Source organism: Lucilia cuprina, chromosome 2 (genome assembly GCF_022045245.1).
Source record: "Lucilia cuprina isolate Lc7/37 chromosome 2, ASM2204524v1, whole genome shotgun sequence".
In the NCBI taxonomy this organism is placed as follows: domain Eukaryota; kingdom Metazoa; phylum Arthropoda; class Insecta; order Diptera; family Calliphoridae; genus Lucilia; species Lucilia cuprina.
The window spans coordinates 39,918,641-39,940,976 of NC_060950.1; the positions used below are offsets into that span (position 1 = coordinate 39,918,641).

At 30.6% G+C, this 22,336-nt stretch overlaps 1 protein-coding gene across 1 annotated transcript in view; it reads right to left on the reverse strand.

Annotated features, from left to right (window-relative positions):
- LOC111688698 (WD repeat and FYVE domain-containing protein 2) overlaps nucleotides 1-22,336 on the reverse strand; it is a 43,375-nt gene that overhangs the window by 10,316 nt on the left and 10,723 nt on the right. Inside the window, exons 4-5 of the mRNA XM_023451199.2 lie at nucleotides 13,591-13,717; nucleotides 13,338-13,534 (exon numbers count right to left, since the gene is read on the reverse strand). Of these exons, the coding sequence (XP_023306967.2) occupies nucleotides 13,338-13,534; nucleotides 13,591-13,717 (324 nt within the window). The remainder of the gene's footprint in view (nucleotides 1-13,337; nucleotides 13,535-13,590; nucleotides 13,718-22,336) is intronic.

Below are 22,336 nucleotides of genomic sequence, written 5' to 3' on the forward strand. Positions count from 1 at the left end.
TTAGTAGAGGAATTCACGTCTTCTTCAAAGTAATTTATGTATAACTTACAAGTGTTTTTAGTGTTTAAAGGTGAATTTTGACCTTCAAGTCATTTACTGGAGGGAGTATGTATGGGTCAAATGAGGCCCGATCATTACAAAATACGATAATGTCATTAAAAGTTCTATAGAACTAAGTTTTGATGACTTTTGTTGACATAATAGAACATTTAACTTAATTATGAGCCCAAAGGCCCTATTCGGGGCGTACGGTTGTATGGGGGCTAGGCTATAATGGACCGATTTTATCCATTTTCAATAGGCTTCGTCCTTGGGCCAAAAAAAGAGTGTGTGTGAAAATTGCAACCTGTACCTTGCACGCAAGGTTTACATGGACAGCCAGACGGACGGACAAAGCAAAATCGACTCAGAACACGATTCTAATAAAACGAATATTTTTGCATGTTATAAACATCAACAAAAACCCAATATACCCTCCCCACTAAAGTGGTGTAGGGTATAAATAGACAGCAAACACAATAAGGGAAATTTTTCAACATTGTAGAATAACAAATAGAACACAACATACCAAAGAGAAGCGTGAAAACATGGGGTTAATTTCTGATTATTATAAAAACAAAGTAAAAAGGCACAGCAAATCTTAAAGAAAATTTGACAGATGCATTGAATATAAAATATAAAGAGCCGCCGTATTGTAAAAATACGATAAATTGCAACTGGCAGTTGCTGATTTTTTCTACTGGCAGTATTAGAACCAACACAATATATTGCACAATTTTTCCATGGCAATAGTAGTTCGACTGTTGTATGCGTGCGCTGCAAAAACAAAAAAATGTATTTCGATTGTTTTGAAATATTTTGCGCCTGCTAAAAGAAATTGCAAATAGAACAAATATTTCTAGTTATAAAGTGATGCAAAAATTTGAAAGTTTTATATTTATTGCATAGTCACACATAGAAATCTTGTGCTATTGCTGCATATTTAAACGCTTAGTAGTAATACAACGTCTAGGACTATGGGAATATTTTTTTAGACTTATCTTCTTCGCCCTCCACAAACAACCATAGGATTCAATATATAATTCTAATAATCAAACATAAAATTTATAATGGAACATAATTTTTGTCCGATAACTGACATATAATACGTATACGTACACAGGTATGTTCGGTATTGATACATGAGGTAAAAATAGAAAATCGGTCATAAATCGGTTTAATATATCCATATCTAAATAATTTTTGGAAAATGTCTAGAAAACATTACTCTGAAATTATAGTTCAAGCCACTGAACACTAAGAAGTGAAACGCTGTCATTTTTTTACAACAACAACGTTACGCTCTTCTCACAGACGAGTTCTGTGTAACTCCAACACATATGTAAGAAACTTACTCTCTCTCCAAACTTCAAAACTTTGTCGCGAAAATTCGTGGCTTATAGAACTTGAAAATATTTTTCATCACTTAACGTTATATTTTATTATTTTTTTGCACACTTTAAATATATTTAATAGCCCGAAAAGATTCAATTTTTTACAAACGAAAAAAAAATATTTTTTATTTTTTTGACATTTAATTTTTGTTGTTGAAATTAAAACGAAAAAAGAACAATGTTGTAAATTTTCGTATGGTACAAGAAAAAAATATTTCAACTAACTTAATTATTATTTCAATATTGCAGATTAAAAAGCAAAGATACGTTCATATATAATGTTTATAGATAAATTATGTTGCAAAATATTTAAAGAAATCTTTTTAAATATAAATTCAAATGAAATAATTTTTTTTTAAATTTTTAAATCCGATTTTTTGCAACTATGTTGGCTTGAGAATTCTACTAATACATTCTTAGAGTTAGGTACCGACTGACAGTAGACTTAGGTACTTTTTGACAGCGTTTCACTTCTTATTTATTCTTTGGTTCAAGCCGATACGATATACAGATCTCGAGATACTTCAAAAATTAAAAACATACCCGGATATGTAGGTTTTGATATAACGGTTAAAATATTTTATAGTTTATATTAATATTAAATTAACGTTTGGAGAAATTGGAGAAGTCCCAATAATTTGAGCGACATGTAAAAAAAATTATGCCTGGAAAACTATAATAGATATAATCTACAATATCGTAGTGTTTTTTTATTTACACTTCTTTTAGGGTAGCAACTATTGGTAAAACTAGTTAACTTATAAATATGAAAACACTAGCTGTACCCAGTGTGCTTTGGTACCCTAAAAGCAATATAAATAAAAAAAACTTACACATGGAAAGTGACACGCAAATTATTGCCAGTTCGCAAATTTTTCCGAATATCAATAAGGATTTTAATGTAAGCTATGAAAAATGAGAATAATATTGCATTTAATTAATCAATCCCCCCATTTTTCTCTAAATGATCACATTAATAAAGTTCTTCATGTAAAATTGGAAGAATCTAGCTTTTTATAGTATCACTATTTTTTCTATTTAATTCATAAGAGGGTTCCAAGCCACCCCCATATTCTTATGAATATGAAAGTCCTTAGTTCAAAATTTGAGGAATCTAGTTCTATTAGTTTCCAAGATAAAACATTTTTTGTATTTTATTCATATGGGTGGTACCGTTCCCTTCATTGGTAGTCCGCCAATTTGTTACCCAAAATGTTTACAGGTACCTATGTTAAAGTTCTTGGAAACTCTATTAGTTTCCTTGATAAACGAATTTTTGTATTTAATTAATATGGGAGGTGCCACGCTCCTGCAGCTAGTACGCCCACTTTTTATCCTAAATAATCATATTGAAACTTAAGTGGCTCCGACAAAATTTGAGGACTCTAACTGTTATATTTTCTGAGATATAATATTCAAAGTTGTCCGTGCAAAAAAGGACTCTCATTGTACCATTGTACAAATACACATTAATTTTTATATACAGTATCGGCCACAACTAAGGCACCCCCTTATTGATGTTTTCTTTAAAGTAGCAGTTATTAAAAAGAAGGTAAATTTGAAAGATATTACACTTTTTGTTTATAGTTTTTGTAGGTCTTTCACTCTAACAAAAAAATTGTATGTTATATCTTAAAGAAAAAAATTAAAAACATATTCATATTATTCAAAATTTCATTGGTCAAAACATTAGCATTCCCTTAAAAATGATCAGATTTTTCGATTATTTCTTTAAAAAATTTTGGTTAGAAATTACATTTTAAATATAAAAATATCCTTTTTACTTTGTTGTAGTGCACAGTGGGGCAGAATGGAAATTTTTTGGAAATAAATCTGGCATTTCTAAACGGCTGATCCGATCGGGATAAAATTTGGCGTGAGCGTAGCCAAGGAGTATTCGAATTTAAGTTTTGAAGATGAACCCCGCAGATGCCCTAGGGACGGAGCTGTGGCGGCTCAAAGTAGGGTACCTACGACATGTAAAATTTTTAAACTCGTGCCATTTTTTTGTTTTTCGCCCAAATACAAATTTTTCTGAAAGCGCTCGACGAGATCTTGAAAAAACATGCTTGGACATACTACTTATCTCTTATAATATCTGAGTTATAGGCATTTAAAAATTTAGTGATACAAAATTTACCATACCTTGGTCCGCCTTTTTTTGAATACCGGACGTAATTTTGGACCAAATGGACTCAATTTTTTCTTGTTAGTTAGACAACAAAATTTCCAATAATATACAAAAAATTTCAGATCAATATCATTTACAGATCCAAAAATTTGAAAATGTTGCCACTGCGTCCTTCCGAATATGACCTATTTTTATCAAAACTTCAACTTTGGGCGACATGTTCCCAAAGCTCGGATCAGAAAACTGAAAGCAGTTTTGGAAACCTCAATATGTTTTCTTTTTACTCCAAAAGTATTTTCCCAGCCCTGAAAGAAATGTGGACCCTATGGGCAAAAATGTAAAAAATCCCATTTTTGGGATTTTCATTCCTATTTTTGGGAATTGCGGGATGCCCTTTGACCTTTTTAATTTTTTTTTTTTTTGCATTTTCTTATTTGAAACGACAAATTTAACAAGCGTTGAAGATTTCATTGAGTTTTGTTCATAAATAAAGATTTTGTCATATATTACATATTTGTTAAATTTCTAAAACTATGATTTATATCAAAATTTTAATAGGGTCGCAGATAGCTACAACAATTTAGTCCATATTTATCCCTTAATATCTTTTTTTAGTTAGATATGGAAATTCTCGGTCCTTTACAAAAAAATTCAAGCCAATATCTCAATTACATTCAAAAATATGTTCATTTAAACCTGTATCCTTTAATTTCATATTTTTCATATTTTAGTATTAAATATGACAGAACATGTTTAAATCTTATATTTACCTATTTTCTATTTGTTAGCTTATCCTTATAATTGAAAGGTCCTACTATGCTTAAATTTTCAGAAATTTATAACTATTTTTTTACCTCAATTTTTGACAGATCATTTCGTTCTGTTTCGTTTATGATCGTGTAGGTAAAAATATACAGGTAATGATAATTTCGAATAATAATAATAATTTCGAATTACAGGTTATAGTAATATAGTCCAAAATGTTAATAGGTAGACAGTTCGTAATTTTTACTTTGGAATACCTGTATCGGAAATGACATGAATTGGTATATAAGCATCATTAACAGCATCAAGAATTGTGTCAGACTTTTCAGAAGACCATCTAAGGAAAATTCATAACTGTGATGTTGTCTTAATGTGTAAGTGGGGATGTGACGGTTTATCAGCACTTCCAGAATACAAACAAGCTTGTGGAAGTCGGACATTTGCAGACTACAAAAGTGTATTTATGTCATCATTAGTGCCATTACGAATTCGTTCATATTCCCTTAATCCATCATCGTCAAGCATCGGAAATTCATTTGAAGATATATGTATCAATACAACTCCGGGTTCAAAAAATTTTTGTAGACCCATTGGATTTGAATATATAAAGGAGTCAAAGAAAACAACAAAAGATTTAGTGGAATATATAAAAGATGAAATAAATGCCCTGGAGCCCATTTGCATAAAAATAAAGGAATTCTCTATTAACGTATCATATCAGCTAAGCTTAACAATGATTGATGGAAAGGTCAGCAATGCCATAACAGAAACTTCTTCCTTCTGGAGATGTTCAATATGTAATGAGAAAAAGTCGCAATTCTCAAATATAAACAAAAGCAGAAGTATTAATGAAGAAGTCCTGTCTTTCGGAATTTCACCACTTCATGCCAGAATACGATTTTTGGATTACTTTTTACACATAGCATATGACCTCAAATATAGAAGTGTGCCAGAAAATCTTACTAAATCAACAAAAAATAATGAAGAATTGAAAGAACTGAGAGCTGCGGAAAAAGCAGAATCCAAGAAGAATTTAAAGTTCAGATGGGATTAAACATCGACAAACCACTTCCAAGTTGCGGTAGTACAAATGACGGTAATACGAGAAGGTTTTTTCGTGATTTTGAAATTACTTCAAAAATAACTGGAATCGACAAGGAGTTGCTTCGAAGAGTTAACGCTATTTTAATGGCACTGAATAGTAAACATAAAATTAATGGAAATCGATTTGGGGAATATACATCTGAAATTTCTAAATTACTTGTATCTCTGTATCCATGGAGGGAACTAACACCAACAGTACACAAAGTATTGTGTCATGGTCAAATAATAATTGAATCGAATATTCTTCCACTTGGAGAGTTAACAGAAGAAGCCCAGGAAGCGAGGAATCGAGATTTTAAGCATGTTCAACTTTTCAGCTCAAGAAAATGCTCCAGGCAATCACAGAATGAAGATATTTTTAATAGTTTACTTGTATCTTCTGATCTTGTTCTTTCAACTATGCGAAAAAGATGGATTTGTTATGAAACTCTATCATCTCAAAACGAGGAAGATTTAAAGGACTTATATTACCTTCTGGATATGTATACCGATATGACAGATTAATTTATAGAAAATAAGTAGTGTTAGGAATTAACTATATAAGTAGGTTGTAAGAATTAATTGTATTATGTTTAAGATAAACAGTTCAAATAAAAAAAGCTATTATACTAACAGATGATATTGTATTAAATTGTGTTTTATATTTCGGTGGGCGGGAAAGGTGGTTTGTGGGGTGATTTAGGTGTTGTTGTGCGTGGCTCATAATAAAATTATATTTTTTTATTGTATATACAATGTTATAGTCTTTAATAAAATAATTAACTAAATATTTTTTAAAAATTGTCCAAATATTTTATTCAACACAAGATGTATGTTCTGTCTGTCATACTTAATACTAAAATATGAAAAAGATGAAATTGAAGGACACAGGTTTAAATGAACATATTTTTGAATGTAATTGAGATATTGGCTTGAAATTTTTTGTAAAGGGTCGAGAAGTTCCATATCTAACTAAAAAAAGATATTAAGGGATAAATATGGACTAAATTGTTGTAGCTATCTGCGACCCTATTAAAATTTTGATATAAATCATAGTTTTAGAAATTTAACAAATATGTAATATATGACAAAATCTTTATTTATGAACAAAACTCAATGAAATCTTCAACGATTGTTAAATTTGTCATTTCAAATAAAAAAATTGAAAAGGGGAAAGGGCATCCCGCAATTCCCAAAAATAGGAATGAAAATCCCAAAAATGGGATTTTTACATTTTTGCCCATAAGGTCCACATTTCTTTCAGGGCTGGGAAAATACTTTTGGAGTAAATAGAAAACATATTGAGGTTTCCAAAATCAGAAAACTGAAAGCAGTTTCTGATCCCAGCTTTAGGATTTTAGAACATGTCGCCCAAAGTTGAAGTTTTGATAAAAAATAGGTCATATTCGGAAGGACGCAGTGGCAACATTTTCAAAAAATAGGACAAGTTTTTTACGCCAAAGCGTTCTGCGTAAAGATACCTTTTAGAAAACTATAAAATTGTTATATGTTCTTAAAGAAAATTTTATTTTATTAATAAAGGAGTCAAGACACATTTTGGACAAAAAAACGGCCAAGGTATGGTAAATTTTGTATCACTGAATTTTTAAATGCCTATAACTCGGATATCATAAGAGATAAGTAGTATGTCCAAGCATGTTTTTCAATATCTTTCAGAAAATATAAAAATCTTTGTATTTGGGTGAAAAACAAAAAAATGGCACGAGTTTAAAATTTTTACAGGTCGTAGGTACCCTACTTTGAGCCGCCACAGCTCCGTCCCTGGGGCATCTGCGGGGTTCATCTTCAAAACTCCTTGGCTACGCTCACGCCAAATTTTATCCCGATCGGATCAGCCGTTTAGAAATGCCAGATTTATTTCCAAAAAATTTCCATTCTGCCCCACCGTGCCCTTGTAAATGCATCTTCAAACTTCAGAGCCGTTGCGGCACCAGTTACCGTAGTCCTATTGACCTAATTTTTTGCACGACTTATTTTTATAACCCGTAAAACAATTTTAGGGGCGGGAACGGGCAAAATTCGAAACTTAGTTTTTTTGGAGCACTCTAGTGTGCAGTTTTCACTGACGGGTGTATTGTAATTGATGTTTCGTATTTGAAATTTTATTTAGAATAAATAAATTTTTCTCAATTTTCAGTACAAATTATTCAATGCTTATAATAATAATTTTACAAAACAATATTTTTCAGAAGTTAAAATATAAACAAAGTATTTTGTTTCTACACTCCTTCTCTTTGTTTATAAATTAAATAAGTCCTAAAAGTGTTCTTAACATTAATAATCGTGTTTTAGGAAGTGGTTTTGTTAAAATATCTGCTATCATACTTTCAGTAGGACAATACTTAATACTTATAAAATTATGAATACAATAATCTTTTACAAAATGATATTTTATATCAACATGTTTTGTTCTAGCATTAAATTTTTCATTCAAAACCATCTTAATGCAACTCTGATTATCTTCCATAATTGTTATAGGTGTATTTACATTTACATGCATTTTTTGAAGTAGTCCATGAATCCACTTTGCTTCTTCACAAGCTTCTGACAATGCAAGGAATTCTGCTTCAGCTGTAGATAGAGAAACATAGGTTTGTTTTTGGCATGACCAATTTATAACACCACCATTTAAATAAAATACGTAACCACTGTGGGATTTTCTATCAATTTTGTTTTCAGCCCAGTCTGCATCTACATAGCCGTATAATTCATTATTTTCTGTTGTACTACTTAATTTTAAAGATAAATCAGCTGAACCTTTAAGATATTTCATAACTCTTTTCACTTCATTCCAATCTTCTTTGGTAGGAGCTCGAGTTTTCTGAGCTAATATTACAATACTTGCAGTAATATCTGGTCTTGTATTTACTGATAAATATAAAAGTGTTCCAATAGCCTTTTGATATAGTTTATTATCCAAAAGTTAAATTCTGCAATTTTGTTAAGGTGAGATCGAAAAATTCTTAACACACGTTTTTCATTACATTTTTCAACCAAAGTATTATTTGATTTTTTTTTTGATCAAGTTACCTTTGAAAAACATGTCAGTTATTATGTGTAATGTCAATTATATTAATTTTTTTGTTAATCTGATTAAAATGAGTGACCAGAAAAAAGTGCGTACTGAAATTATTAAATATTTTCAACTCAACCCAACTTGGTCTTACAAAAAGTTGGCCAAGCATACAAAGGTCTGCCGTCAAACTGTTTCCAATGTTATTAAACAGTACCGGGAGAACTTGTCAGTTGATAGAAAACCTGGTTCAGGTAGAAGGAATGGTCCACATGATGTTTCTAAAGCCAAAAAATAGAACGCATTTTCAAAAGAGCTCCCAACACATCCGGTAGGAAAGCAGCTCGGTTAGCTCAGTGCTCGGACTATTTGGTACGAAAAGTTAAAGCTAATGCAGGTTTAAAAACATACAAGGCTCAAAAAGTTCCTGACAGGAACGCTGCTAAAAATTTAGAGGCCAAAAACAGAGCACGGAAATTGAAGTCAAGTTTTATAAAAAAATATTCTTGCTGCATAATGGATGACGAAACGTATGTTCTGGCAGATTTTTCGCAACTTCCAGGTCAAAAGTTTTATGTTGCTGATGCTCGAGGGAATGTTGAAGAAAAGTTTAGGACCCAAAAGCAGACAAAATTTCCCAGAAAGTTCTTGGTATGGCAAGCAATATGCAGTTGCGGCAAAAGAAGCCAATCATTTGTTACAACGGGCTCTATAAATACCGAAATTTACATCAAGGAATGTTTACAAAAAAGGCTGCTTCCATTCATAAGACTTCATAATGTGTCCACTTATTTTTGGCCTGACTTGGCATCCTGTCACTATGGTAAACAAGCCCTTGAGTGGTACAAGAACAATAATGTGGTATTTGTACCAAGAGAGGCAAATCCTCCAAACAGCCCGGAGCTAGGGCCAGTGGAGAGATATTGGGCTCTTGTTAAAAAAGAATTGAAGAGTACAAAAAAAGTGTCCAAAAGTGTGGTAGATTTTAAACGGAGATGGACTACATGTTCGAGCAAAGTGACAGAAAGCACTATAAAAACGTTAATGGAAGGGTTTCCGAAAAGGGTTCAAAATTTCATCACTAGTGATTAAAACTATAAAAATATTTTTTTTTGTAAATTGTAATAATAATTTGAATCAAATAAAAAAAAAATAAAGCTGTAAGTTTAGTGGTTTCTTTTTTATAAACATATATGTATGTTAAGAATTTTTCGATCTCACTCCTTATATGAAGGTATCAAGGGAATATCTGAAATTTTTGAGTCTTGAAGTCCAAATTCGTTTATAATTCTTTTAATATAATTTTCTTGACTAAATAAATAATGACCATCTTTATCTTTTGTAACTTCCATTCCGAGATAATGTTTAACTGGTCCTAAGTTAGTCATAGTGAATTTTGTACTTAACATGTTAAAAATCTCATCTATAAATTTTATTTCTTTACTTGCGACAATCATATCGTCAACATATACCAATAGATAATCAATATTTTCTTTAGATTTTCTTATATATAAACAGGGGTCCATTAAACTTAGCTTAAATTGAAATTCAATTAATGCTTTATGAATACATTGATTCCAGGAACGAGCAGCTTGTTTTAATCCGTATAAACTTTTTTTAAGTAAGCATACTTTGTTTGGAGTTTAATTTGACGTAAAACCTGGTGGCTGCTTCATATAAATCGTTTCCTGTAAGTCACCATTCAAGAATGCTGTCTTTACATCAAAATGATAAAGATTCATTTTCTCCTTTCCAGCAATTGAAAATAATATTCTTGTTGTTGTTTGCTTAACGACTGGAGCAAATACTGCGTCGTAATCAATTCCGAATTTCTGATTATATCCTTGAGCCACAAGTCTTGCTTTGAACCGTTCAACTTCTCCTTTTTCATTTAACTTTTTCTTAAACACCCATTTGCATCCAATTGCTTTCCGATCTGGAGGAAGATCAACAAGAACCCAAGTTTTGTTCTCCTTTATAGATTTAATCTCCTCCTGCATAGCACAAATCCACTTTGACTTCTCCCCCTTAATTGAAATGGCTTCATTGAAATTACTAGGATCAGGTTTTAAAACGGCAGAATTGATTTGGTATCGACTTGGAAGTACTCCTTTATTGGCTCTATTAGAAACACGTCTAACAACATCTGGACTTTGTATAGCATATTCAAATGTTTCTCCAGCACCAGACCATTCTGAATCAGAAACTTAATTATTTGAAATAAAATTGTCCACACTTACTATTGTACTTTCTGAAATTTCAGTTTCATCGAAACTATTACTCTCATCAGGATTTTCTTCAATTTGATTTTCAACAATTTCACTATCGGGAATGTCTATTATGTTTTCCGTTTCATCAATGTTTATAAAAGCTTCTTGGTTATCTTTATGACAATTCATAGGAAAGTAAACAACATTCTTATTTTCATCTGAAATTTCCTTATGTAAACTTTCATTACTAATTTCTTTATCAGATTCTATGAAAACAACATCACGAGATATCTGAACCTTATTTGTCTTATGGTCAAAAACTCTGAATCCCTTTGAGTTGAAATCATATCCAATAAAAACTTTTTGAATTGCTTTCAAATCGAGTTTCTTCCTTTTTTCTTTAGGAACTTGTACATAACATAAAGATCCAAATGTATGAAAATCCATTAATGATGGCTTCTTTCCATACACCATGGTGTTTTTGTTATACTTCTTGAAGGTAGACGATTTTGAATATAACACGCCATCATTAAAGCTTCGCCCCAAAAATTTTTGTTTAACTTTGAATCGATCAACATACACTTAAGCATTTCCACTAAAGTTCGATTCTTTCGTTCTGCGATTCCATTTTGTTGTGGACTATATGGAACTGTATATTGAATTTTAGTTCCTCATTCTAATAAGAATTTCTTTACATTTTCTCCAATATATTCGCCACCTCTATCTGATCTAATGGCTTTAGGATAATGGCCGACTTGATTCTTTACTAAATTCCAAAATTCAACTAATTTGTTGTATACTTCATCTTTAGTCTTCAAAAGGTATACTGTACAATACCTGCTGTAATCATCTATAAATGTTACGAAATATTTGTAACCACTACATGTTGCAGGAGATATAGCACCACAGACGTCAGAATGAATAAGTTCGAAACAATTTGCAGATCCAGAAGAGCTTTCCTTCGGAAATGGAATTCTAGCAAATTTCCCTTGTAAACAAATTTCACACGTTTCCTTATACTTATTGCATTCAGTTATCTTTATGTCTGCTAATTTATCTTTCAATAATCGTTTAAACCTTCTTCATTATGATGACCAATTATGAACAGAAAATACTTTTTCAGAAGTTGCATTAAGTGTGTACAAACCATCCTTAATATAAGCTTTACAAATAATTTTACAATTTTTCTTTAAAATACATTCATTCTTTATAAAACTTACATTATATCCTTTTTCAGTAATTTTTCTAACTGATAGTAAATTTGAATTGAATTCGGGGACGTAATAAACGTCATTTACAATTAAGGACGCTTCTCCAATCTTGATTTTGCATACTCCCTTACCTTTGGCTTGAGAACTGTTTCCATTTGCTACACAAATTGACTGATCTTTATCGTTATAATTTATTTCTGTAAATAATTCTTTATTACGGGCAATATGGCAACTTGCACCCGAATCTATAATCCACGAAGCTTGATTTCCAGGAACCATATTTGACATTAAAACGAATTCACACTCATCTTTTTGTTCTTCTACTATATTTACAGATTTCTTGTTTTTGCACCAGACTTTATATTTATGGCAATCTTTCTTGAGATGTCCGGATTTTTTACAAAAGAAACATAATTTACCTTCAAATTTCTTAATAGCTTTTGATTTTAATGCGGAAATATTAGATCCATCATCTCGATTTGTCTTTTTAGAGTATTCTTCCATTAATTTTCCTTTAACGGTTTCCATCGTCAAATCTTTATCAGGTCTTACCTCAAGAGCAGTGATTAAACCATCATAGCTTGTTGGTAAACTGCTAAGAATCATGGAGACTTGCCAATCTTCAGTAAAATTTTTATTTCCAATAGCCCGCAGTTTATCGAATAATTCCATCATAGAATTTATATGCACTTCCATATTCTCACCTTCGCCTAACCGCATGCTGCATATTTTTCACATTAGATGCACCTTTGAGCTTAATGTTACCCGCTCATGTTGTTGTTGCAGCTTATTCCAAGCATTTTTGGCAGAAGTTTCATTTCTAATATGGATGAGTTGCGAATCTTCAACACATAATCCTAAAATTGCAAATGTTTCCATATCCTTCTTTCTCCAAGCATATGTGTCCTGAACAGGCTCTTGAATCACGGACCACAGATCTTCCTTCACCAGATACATTTTAATCTTGAATTTCCAATTATAATAGTTGTCTTGATTCAGCTTTTCTATTCCATAGAATTTGTCACTCATCTAGATAATTTCTTTAATATTTCTTGATTCTTGATTACCTTTATTAATATCTTGAATGTAATCCTTTATGTTAAATCCTCTTTATTAAATTTCTTTAGTGAAACAACAAAGGCCCATAACCTATTGTAATTGATGTTTCGTATTTGAAATTTTATTTAGAATAAATATGAGTAGAAGTATTTTAAAATATTTTTTGAAAAATGTACTTTTTAAAAATTTTAAGTCCTTATAAAGGACACAGGATTACGAAATAAAAAAACTAAAAAAGCAGCTTTTATCTATTAAATTTATAGTTACAGGCGTATATCGTCTAGTTCGTGTCTAACGAATTTTTCTTATTTTGTCTGACAGCGTAATTGATTTAATACAAAAATTTCTATTTTTAGAGCATTACTTATTTTGTATATATACAAATTGTACTTTATTGAGTATGACACTTACCAATTTGTTTTTGATCCATCATCGAACGAAAATTCCAGAAAAACGGACGCGAACATATTTGGCAATTATTATTTTCAACCCATGGAGAAACTTCTTTTCGCATAGCATTCATTTCCCAAAATACAACAACATTGTCTTCACCAGAACTAATTAATTGCTGAGTATGGTTAGCGTAAGCCAATGATGATACTTTATTTCTAAGAAAGTAATAATATTATTTTTGGTTTCATTTAAAATATGTTCTTGCACTAACTTATGTCCTTGCAATTCATACGTTATACCCTTTTTTCCACCAACATCCCATACGATAACGGAATGATCGCAAGCACCACTAAAAAGTAATTGAGGTCCTTCAACCCACTTGAGACAACGAATACTTGCTGAAATAAAAAGTAATTATTATTATAAAATTGACAATAAAGTTGAAACACATTATGAAATTGATCCTGTAAAAACGTTATACCGTCGAAATTGGTTTTATAGAAATTTTAAACAATGAAGACAGAATTCTGTCAATATATGACTATAAATTTTAACATGCAAACATTTTGTTATACACATTTTTATACATAATAAATCTTATTTTTTTCAATAATATAGAATATATACATAAGACTTAATATTTGATTTTTTTTTAATTTTAATTTAATTTTTAATAAAAGGTCCTACCCCAGGAAAAACTAAAACTGCTTGTAAAGTATATCCTTACAAAAAAATGTTTTAAAAGATTAGAGGTGCGGAAGAATTACATTAAATTAAATAACTGGTTCCAAAGAACCAGTGTCAACTCCATAACACTTCCTTAAAACCAGTTCAGAACAAAAATCATTGGTCTCAACGCCAATCTAGAACGATTTCAGGCTAAAATCATTTTCGAGCATACATGGGAGTAGTTAATTATATCGATTAATTAATTGACGATTTCATTAGCATTATTTGAAAAAAAATATAATTATTTTTTTTTTCAATAGCATTATTTTGTCTAATGGTAATGGTTTTTAATGAAACGATTTCATTAGTAATTATATTATAAATTTTCATTACCATTATTCAATGGATTTTAAAAATGTTCGAACATTAGTTCGAATTTCGAAATTAATTTCAAATATCCGATCATTATAATGTATTGTCATTAGGTGAAATCATATATGGCAAATTTCAGCACATTCGGATTAGGAAAACTAAAGATTTTTTTCTTTGGGTTTTATGACACAGAGATTAATTTAAAAACATAAAAAAAATCGAAAATAACTTCTAAATTTCGAACTTAATTTCGAATATTCGAACATATTATTGTATTATCATCATATGTACTTATGACTCCAAAATTTCAGCCAATTTGGGCTACGGGAACTGGTTTTAAAAGCTTTCAAACCTCGAATCTTCGCAAAATTTTCCTTAATATATTTTTCGACAATTATAAATACTAATTAAATTCGTTTTTGAAAATTCATTATCAATTTCATTGCCATTATCAAAAAAAGTTATAATGAAAAAATATTTTTCATTAAAATTTTTTCTATAAAAGGTAATGAAATTTTAAGGCTTAATGAAAAATTCCCATGTATGTTTTCGAGAACTAGTTGTAGAACGAATAAAATTGTTCCTGGGGTATTCAATTATTCGAGTTTTTGTCTTATTTGGTTTATTTGACAAATAATTATTTAAAGTTTATGTTAGCCGATTAAAAATATGATAATTCAAAATTATTCGTTTAATTGAATAAATCGAGGGACTATATTCAATAGTCTCTATATGTCATTTTCATGAAAATAAGATTTTGATGGCAAAATATCCAGAAAACTATCCCGCACTAGTGACATAAATATAGAAAAAAAACATATTTTTTGGCAATTTTATAGCAATTTTAAAATTTTTCTATCTTAAAAAAAGAAAAATTCTGAATGCAAAACTCTCTATCTTATCCAAAAATTGCTTCAAACGCTATTATTTTGGATAATTTTTTGTTGCAAAATAAGTGTTTTTACTAAATTGGACATGCTGAACACAAATCCGCAAAAATATTTGATATCGGTTTAATATTTTTGAAATATAGCGCATTATAATACAAATTTGATTAATTTTATTGCCGTGTTTAACCATATAACATTGATTTTGGCACAAAACTTCATAATCTGTTGCTATTTCAACAATTTGGTTCATATTGCTCCTTTAAATTGCATAAAATATAATATTTATTGATATTAAATCAAATAAATAATTTATATTCCTATGAAAAACTATCTATCTAAAGGTTGTAAGAAAATTTTCATAGAAAAAAGCTCTATCTGATATAAATTTGTGATTAATTTTTCAAATAATGCAAAATTTTAAATTCTTTTTTTATAACGATTTAGAATATGGTCGTAAAAATATATTGTAGAAGAAAAAACTCAAAAATCTTCACGAACTAGAAAAATAAAGTTTTTTTGCTCTCCTGAAAACATGTGTTATTTTAGATAGATAATTGAATTGTTAAGTTATCAGAAGAAAACTTCATCTGTTAATTGGTGGAAAATACTCAGTCTATTCGTTTTATCGAATCGGAAGCGATAAATCATTAAAAATTCATCGATTAACCCATTGACTATTATTCGTTCGAATACCTTATTACAGGGGTCGACAAACTTTTGAGTCGAAAGAGCCAAAATTTACAGTTTACAAAACATGGGTTTAAAAAGAGCCACAAAACAAATTAAAAATACTTTATGAATTGATTTTAAAAACAAATTTGTTTTAATTATCTACAATACAATTCTGCAAGGAATCTTTCTCATAGATTTTTGCCAACAAATACATTTTTAATTATTGAATGCGTTTTTTAACACTTGTTATATAAAGATAAAAGTTTATTAGAGTTGGGCGACAGTGATATCATTTAAAATTTTTGCACAAGTTTTTTATGCAAACAGAAATTATACTGTGATGTCTTGCGGACATCGAACCATAATTGACCAACCCCAATATAAGGTCCCTTTCAAAAAATGACTTTAACGATCATAATTGACAATAGTAGCAGTATAGCGATGAAATTCGACATAAACAAGTTCCATATGAACAAAAATCTATCTTTCAAATTTGATTTTAGCACTCATAACTGGTTTTATAATAGCAGTATTATGAAGAAATTCAACACAAACAGGAACAAAAATCTACATCCTTTGCTATTGCGATCCTTGTCTTGCACATTAAAATTACACGTGCAAATATTTGTAAATTGCACATTAAATAAATATATCAAGTTACATAATATAGTACCGCTAAATAATACTTGTAATTGGAGTCAAAAATAATTTTTATTATCCCGAAATTTATATTAAATATGTCATCTATTTGCGGTGTTTGTAATATTGATGTTGGTACCGGTCGTAAACGAAGTCTCTTATGTAGGACATGCAATACATGGTTCCATGTTGACTGTGAAGGAGTCTCTAAGGATGTTTTTTCTACATTAGACAAAAACCGAAACCTACTATACACATGCAAAGAATGCACAGAAAATCCACCTGATCCTGATAATGATAATCTTTTCAAAGAAGAAATTCGCAAAGAATTTGCTGCTTTTAAAAAATCACTTAGATTACATGAAATTGATATGAAAAAAGATCAAGCAGAAATCAATATGAAGTTTGAGACAGTGGTTAGTGAAATACGGAAGGAAATTTCAACTAGGATGGATGAAATCAAAGATGAAGTTAAAGATTGCAAACAACTTGTAAATTTGAACGATAAAATGATGAGAAAAAAGTTCAATGAGTTGGAGTTACAAAACCATGTATTTCAGTCACGATTAAACAGGTCGGACATTATAATAACTGGCCTTTCAAATGATCTTCAAAATCTTACTGAAACTGTTAAATCTCTATGCTCGTATTTGAAAGTGGATATAATGCCTGATGATATCTTAAATGTTGTTTATATAAGAAAAAGGAATGCTGTTCTTGTAAAGTTTGGCAGAATTTCTACACGCGATAAAATAATGTCCCAATACTTCCAAGAAAAATCATTAAATCGTTCTCATGTCGAAGGAGGAAATATCTGTACCAGAGTCTATTTAAACGACAATTACTCTTCTTTGGCGCAAAAATTTCTAAGGATTTGCTGGAAGCTTGCAAAAGACAACAGAATAACTCACTATAGTATAATTAATCGTGAATTACTGAAAGCTAAATTAACAATGCCAAATGGTGATATCAGGACTGTGACATTTAATGAATGCATAGAATTTTTTAAAGTAGAGATTTAAATATTATATTTTATTTTAATACAATATTAAACTTTTTTTATTATATTTTTTTCTCTCTTTTCCTCTTTTTTATATTAAGAAATCAAATTTTGTTTGTGCCATTTAATTACTTTATTTTTGTTTTTTTGCTATAAATTACCTCTTTTCTCCATTAACAATGGAAACCCTGCTTTGAGTTAGTTCTAACTATAGCCCTTATATTTCAAAATTTATTAATTAAATCCTGTAGGACCACTAACTTGTATTTTTTTTTTAACTCATTAATTTTTAAATTTATAACTATAGTTGGAGCTATTTTTGGGTTGGGCCGTCATTGTTAATGGAGGTTATATACATATATTTTTGTCAATTTTTTATTTTTCAATAATTGGATAGTTTTTTGAAAATTGAATTTTTTTTTTATATTTCTCATTTCTTCATTTTCCCAATAATTTTTTAAAATGTTTGACTGCTTTATACATAATTTGTTCCCCTTTAACCCCAAATATTATATACACCTTGATGTCCCATAACCTTGGTCCTATTGCCAGAGATTTATCACATTTGAAATCTAGTCTTTCTGTTTTTCCTGGAAATTTAAATATTGGTCACGTAAATGCGCAAAGTTTAAATCCATCAGTCTCCAGTACTAAAATGGAAGAATTCAAAAGTATTTTCCAACACTCCTGTCTTGATATAATAGGAATATCTGAATCTTGGTTTAAATCTGACATCCTATCTTCAACCTTGACTGTTCCAGGTTATAATCTCGTCCGTAATGATCGTCCTAATGAATTCCGTGCTGGAGGTGTCTGCTTGTATGTTTCAACAAAATTACGTTATAGAATTTTATTTCGTAGTGAAAGTTTCAGAGTCTGCGAGTCATTATTTATTGAAGTTTTTACTAATGGTGTCTCAGCTGTAGTTGGGGTGGTGTATTTGCCTACTGGAAATATTGGTGTATTCGAGGAGTTGCATGGGGATTTATTTGATCGGTTTTAATACGATTACCATGGGTGATTTCAACTGTAATCTTTTCGATATTTCGATGTCGTCGAGAATTCGTTCTGTATGTTACAGATCCGGTCTTGAATGTGTACATAATTGTTTACCTACACATTTATGTATACGTAATAATAGTACTTCTTTAATTGATTTTTTTATGCTCAGCCAGCCACAATTAGTATCTCATAAAGGACAGATGATTTTCCCCTTTTTTTCCTCACACCACAGTCTTATATTCATTTCTCTAACATGCTCAACTAGCACAGAAAGGAATAGAATTGAATTCAAACAGTATAAACGTATAAATTATGAGGTTCTAAGTCAATATGTGGAACAATTCGACATAACACCAATATTTAATACAAACGATGTTGATTTACAACTCTCTACGTTAAATAGTTTGGTAAATGGTTTACACAGTTTAGTTCCAAATTTTAGCAGTAGACATAAATCTGTTGATATTGGATGGATGAGGTCCACCGAAATTTTTCAATGCTAGATCATTACGTGATACGGCATATAGAACTTTCCTAATGCATCCAAATGAGCAAAATTGGAAAAATTTTTGTAAACTTCGCAATAAAACTAAATCTATTATTCGAAGAATACGTAGAAATTATGGCAGGAATTTGTTTACTAATGTAGATAATAGGCAAATATGGAGTAATCTACGTAAACTAGGTTGTATTGGTTGTGAAAGTCCTGAACTTAATGAGGTAGATTTAGAATCCATTGCAACTGGATTTTTGGACAACCTTTGCCCAAATAATATGGGAAATTATGACTTTCAAAACTTTATTGATGGCACTAATTGTTTTCATTTTAGTTCAGTTTCAGAATATGATGTTTTTCTTGCGATTAGCACGATCAAGTCTAATGCTACTGGCTATGATGGCATTCCAATTAAATTTTTAAAAATTATATTCCCGTTGATTTCGAGGCTACTCCATCATATTATAAATAATATCTTCATGGTTTCCAAGTTTCCAGTTGCATGGAAACTAGGTCGAATAGTTCCCATTGCTAAGAAAGGTAACTTCAATATTAGCAATTTACGACCAATATGCATCTTACCTGCAATGTCAAAAATTGTTGAAAACCTCATGAAAGCTCAAATTTTATCTCATTGTGAACGTTTCTCGCTTTTTCGACCCAATCAATATGCCTTTCGACGTTATCATAACACATCTTCTTTACTAATTTCCCTTACGGATTTCATTAGAAAACGACTAAACAAACGTAAAAATAGCGTTTTACTCTCACTCGACCTTTCTAAAGCGTTTGATCGTGTAAATTATAATATTCTTATTAAAAAACTGCATCAAAAATTTAATTTTTCCAAATCTGCATGTAAATTAATATATTCATATTTAAGTGATCGTTCTCAATATGTATCTTACGGTGGATTAAGTTCTAGTGTTGGAGCCGTTACCTCAGGTGTCCCACAAGGGTCCGTATTGGGTCCCATACTCTTTCTTGCTTATTTAAATGATTGTATCCCTATCATGGAGAACAATTTTTGTAAACCGTATGTTTTTGCCGATGATATTTTTCTAATTTATAATTATGATTATAGCAATAATACTATGTGTGATATTCAGTTAAATAATCATATTGCGGCTATTCTTAATTGGATGCACCTAAATTATTTGAAAATAAACCCATCCAAAACTAGGGCAATGTATTTTCATTTACCAACCCAAAATTTTACTTACCCGAGAATTTTCATTGAAAACCAATCAATTAACTTTGTTGAGTCATTAAATTGTCTTGGCATTACTATTGATTCTAATTTAAATTTTGAAAATCACATTAATTCTCTATCCAATCAAATTTCTTACATTTTGAGAAGATTATATGCATTAAGATCTTATATTCCTAGATATATTAGACTTCGCTTGGCTCATGCTTTACTATTGTCAAAAGTTAATTATTGTTTGGAAGTTTATTCCGGGTCTTTATCCACTAATTTGGACTATCTTGAGAGAGTCGTCAGGAAGATTATTCGTTACATTTTCAATGTTCGCATACATGATCATGATCGAGTGTCCGAACTGATACCTGACCTTTTAGGCTGTAGTTTTCATAATTACTTACGTTTGCGTCTGTTACTACATTTTTATAGAATTATGAAATCAAGACAGCCTCATTTTCTCGTTGATGAGTTTATTTTTAATCAATCCACCCGTAGTATACAAATTGAGATACCACGAATTTATCTTTCGATTTTTGAACGCTCATATAAAATTCGGATTTGTCGTATTTGGAATTGTTTGCCTAGTTCTCTTAGATTATTTTCATATTCCTTCCTCAAATATAGAAAAATACTTTTAGACTGGCTTTCTGAAAATAATGAATTCTAAGGTGTTGATTGATCTTTGGTAAAATTTAGGACATATAAATTTGTTTTTTTTTTATTGATATTTGCGTGGTTGGGGGACCATTTTATGTATAAATGTAGTTCTTATACATTTTATATTTTTAATTTAAAGTATTTTTAAGTTTATATAATTATAATAATTTTGTATTAACATGGATATTAAACTAACAATACATGTATAATTGGCCTTATAGGCTTCCTATGTATTGATTGATGAAATAAATAAATAAATAAATAAAAATAAATCACTTTACCAAATTTATTGACGATCGATATTAGATCACCATTAGAATATGACCCTATCGCTCTTAAGTGACTTAATAATAGCAATGAGCGACGAAATTCGACACAGAAAATGACTCATAACTTCAGAAAATGACTCATAACTGATATAATAATACCATTGTTGACCATGGTTGGTTGTTCAGGCTACAATAGATGCACACGTGGGCCTTTTTGGTCCCTTTGTGATACCTGTACATATTTTAAAGAAAGGAGGAAGAGGACATAGAAAGTTATGGTAAGAAAGGTAGTGGCGAGAAATTAAGGGGGTATTAATAGTAATAGAGGACACTGAAAGGCTGAGATAAGATAGTCAGAGAGAGAGATTAAGTACTTAAACGGAAAAGAGTCTCGAACTCGAAAAAGCTACTGATCAGTGCTATTTGAGTTTGTGTCGTCAAACCAACTGCAATGTTCTCCAATTAAGTAGCACGAATAGGGATTTCGTCGAAGTCGATCCCAGCGGTCCAGTTATCAGGATTGACATTTTCTTGTCAAGGATTTTACAATTTGCGTTTATATTTTGTGCTTTCCACCAAAAGGTAGCTCCATAGAACAGAATTAGCCTGATGACTGCTTCAAAGATCCATTTTACTAATTTGGGTTTTAACCTCCATTTTGCTCCTATAGCTGTTTTGCAAATGTACATTGCCATTATGGCTTTTGCTATGATGTTGGGTTTCCAAGATAATTTGTTATCAAGAATAACCCCTAAATATTTAGCGCTGTCCGACAGTGGTAGTTTAACTCCGTTCAGACGAGGCAGTGTAAAAGAGTCAATCTTATACTTCATAGTAAATGTATAAGTTCGGTTTTGCTCGGATTCACACCCAGACCACTATCGATACTCCATCGACTTAGTATTCTGAGTGCAACTTCCAGCCTCTGTGATATTGTATTCAAGTAGATTCCTGATACTGCTACAGCAACGTCATCTGCATAAGCAACAGTTTTGTATCTCATGGAATCCAGTGTCTTGAGTAAATAGTGTCGCCAGTAACTATTGTAGAAAGAACACCTCCTTGTGGAGTGCCTCTGTTCACCTTTCTGTGGATCGTTACTGTGCCCATATTGGAGCTATCTATGTGACCAACTAGAGAATGCAGT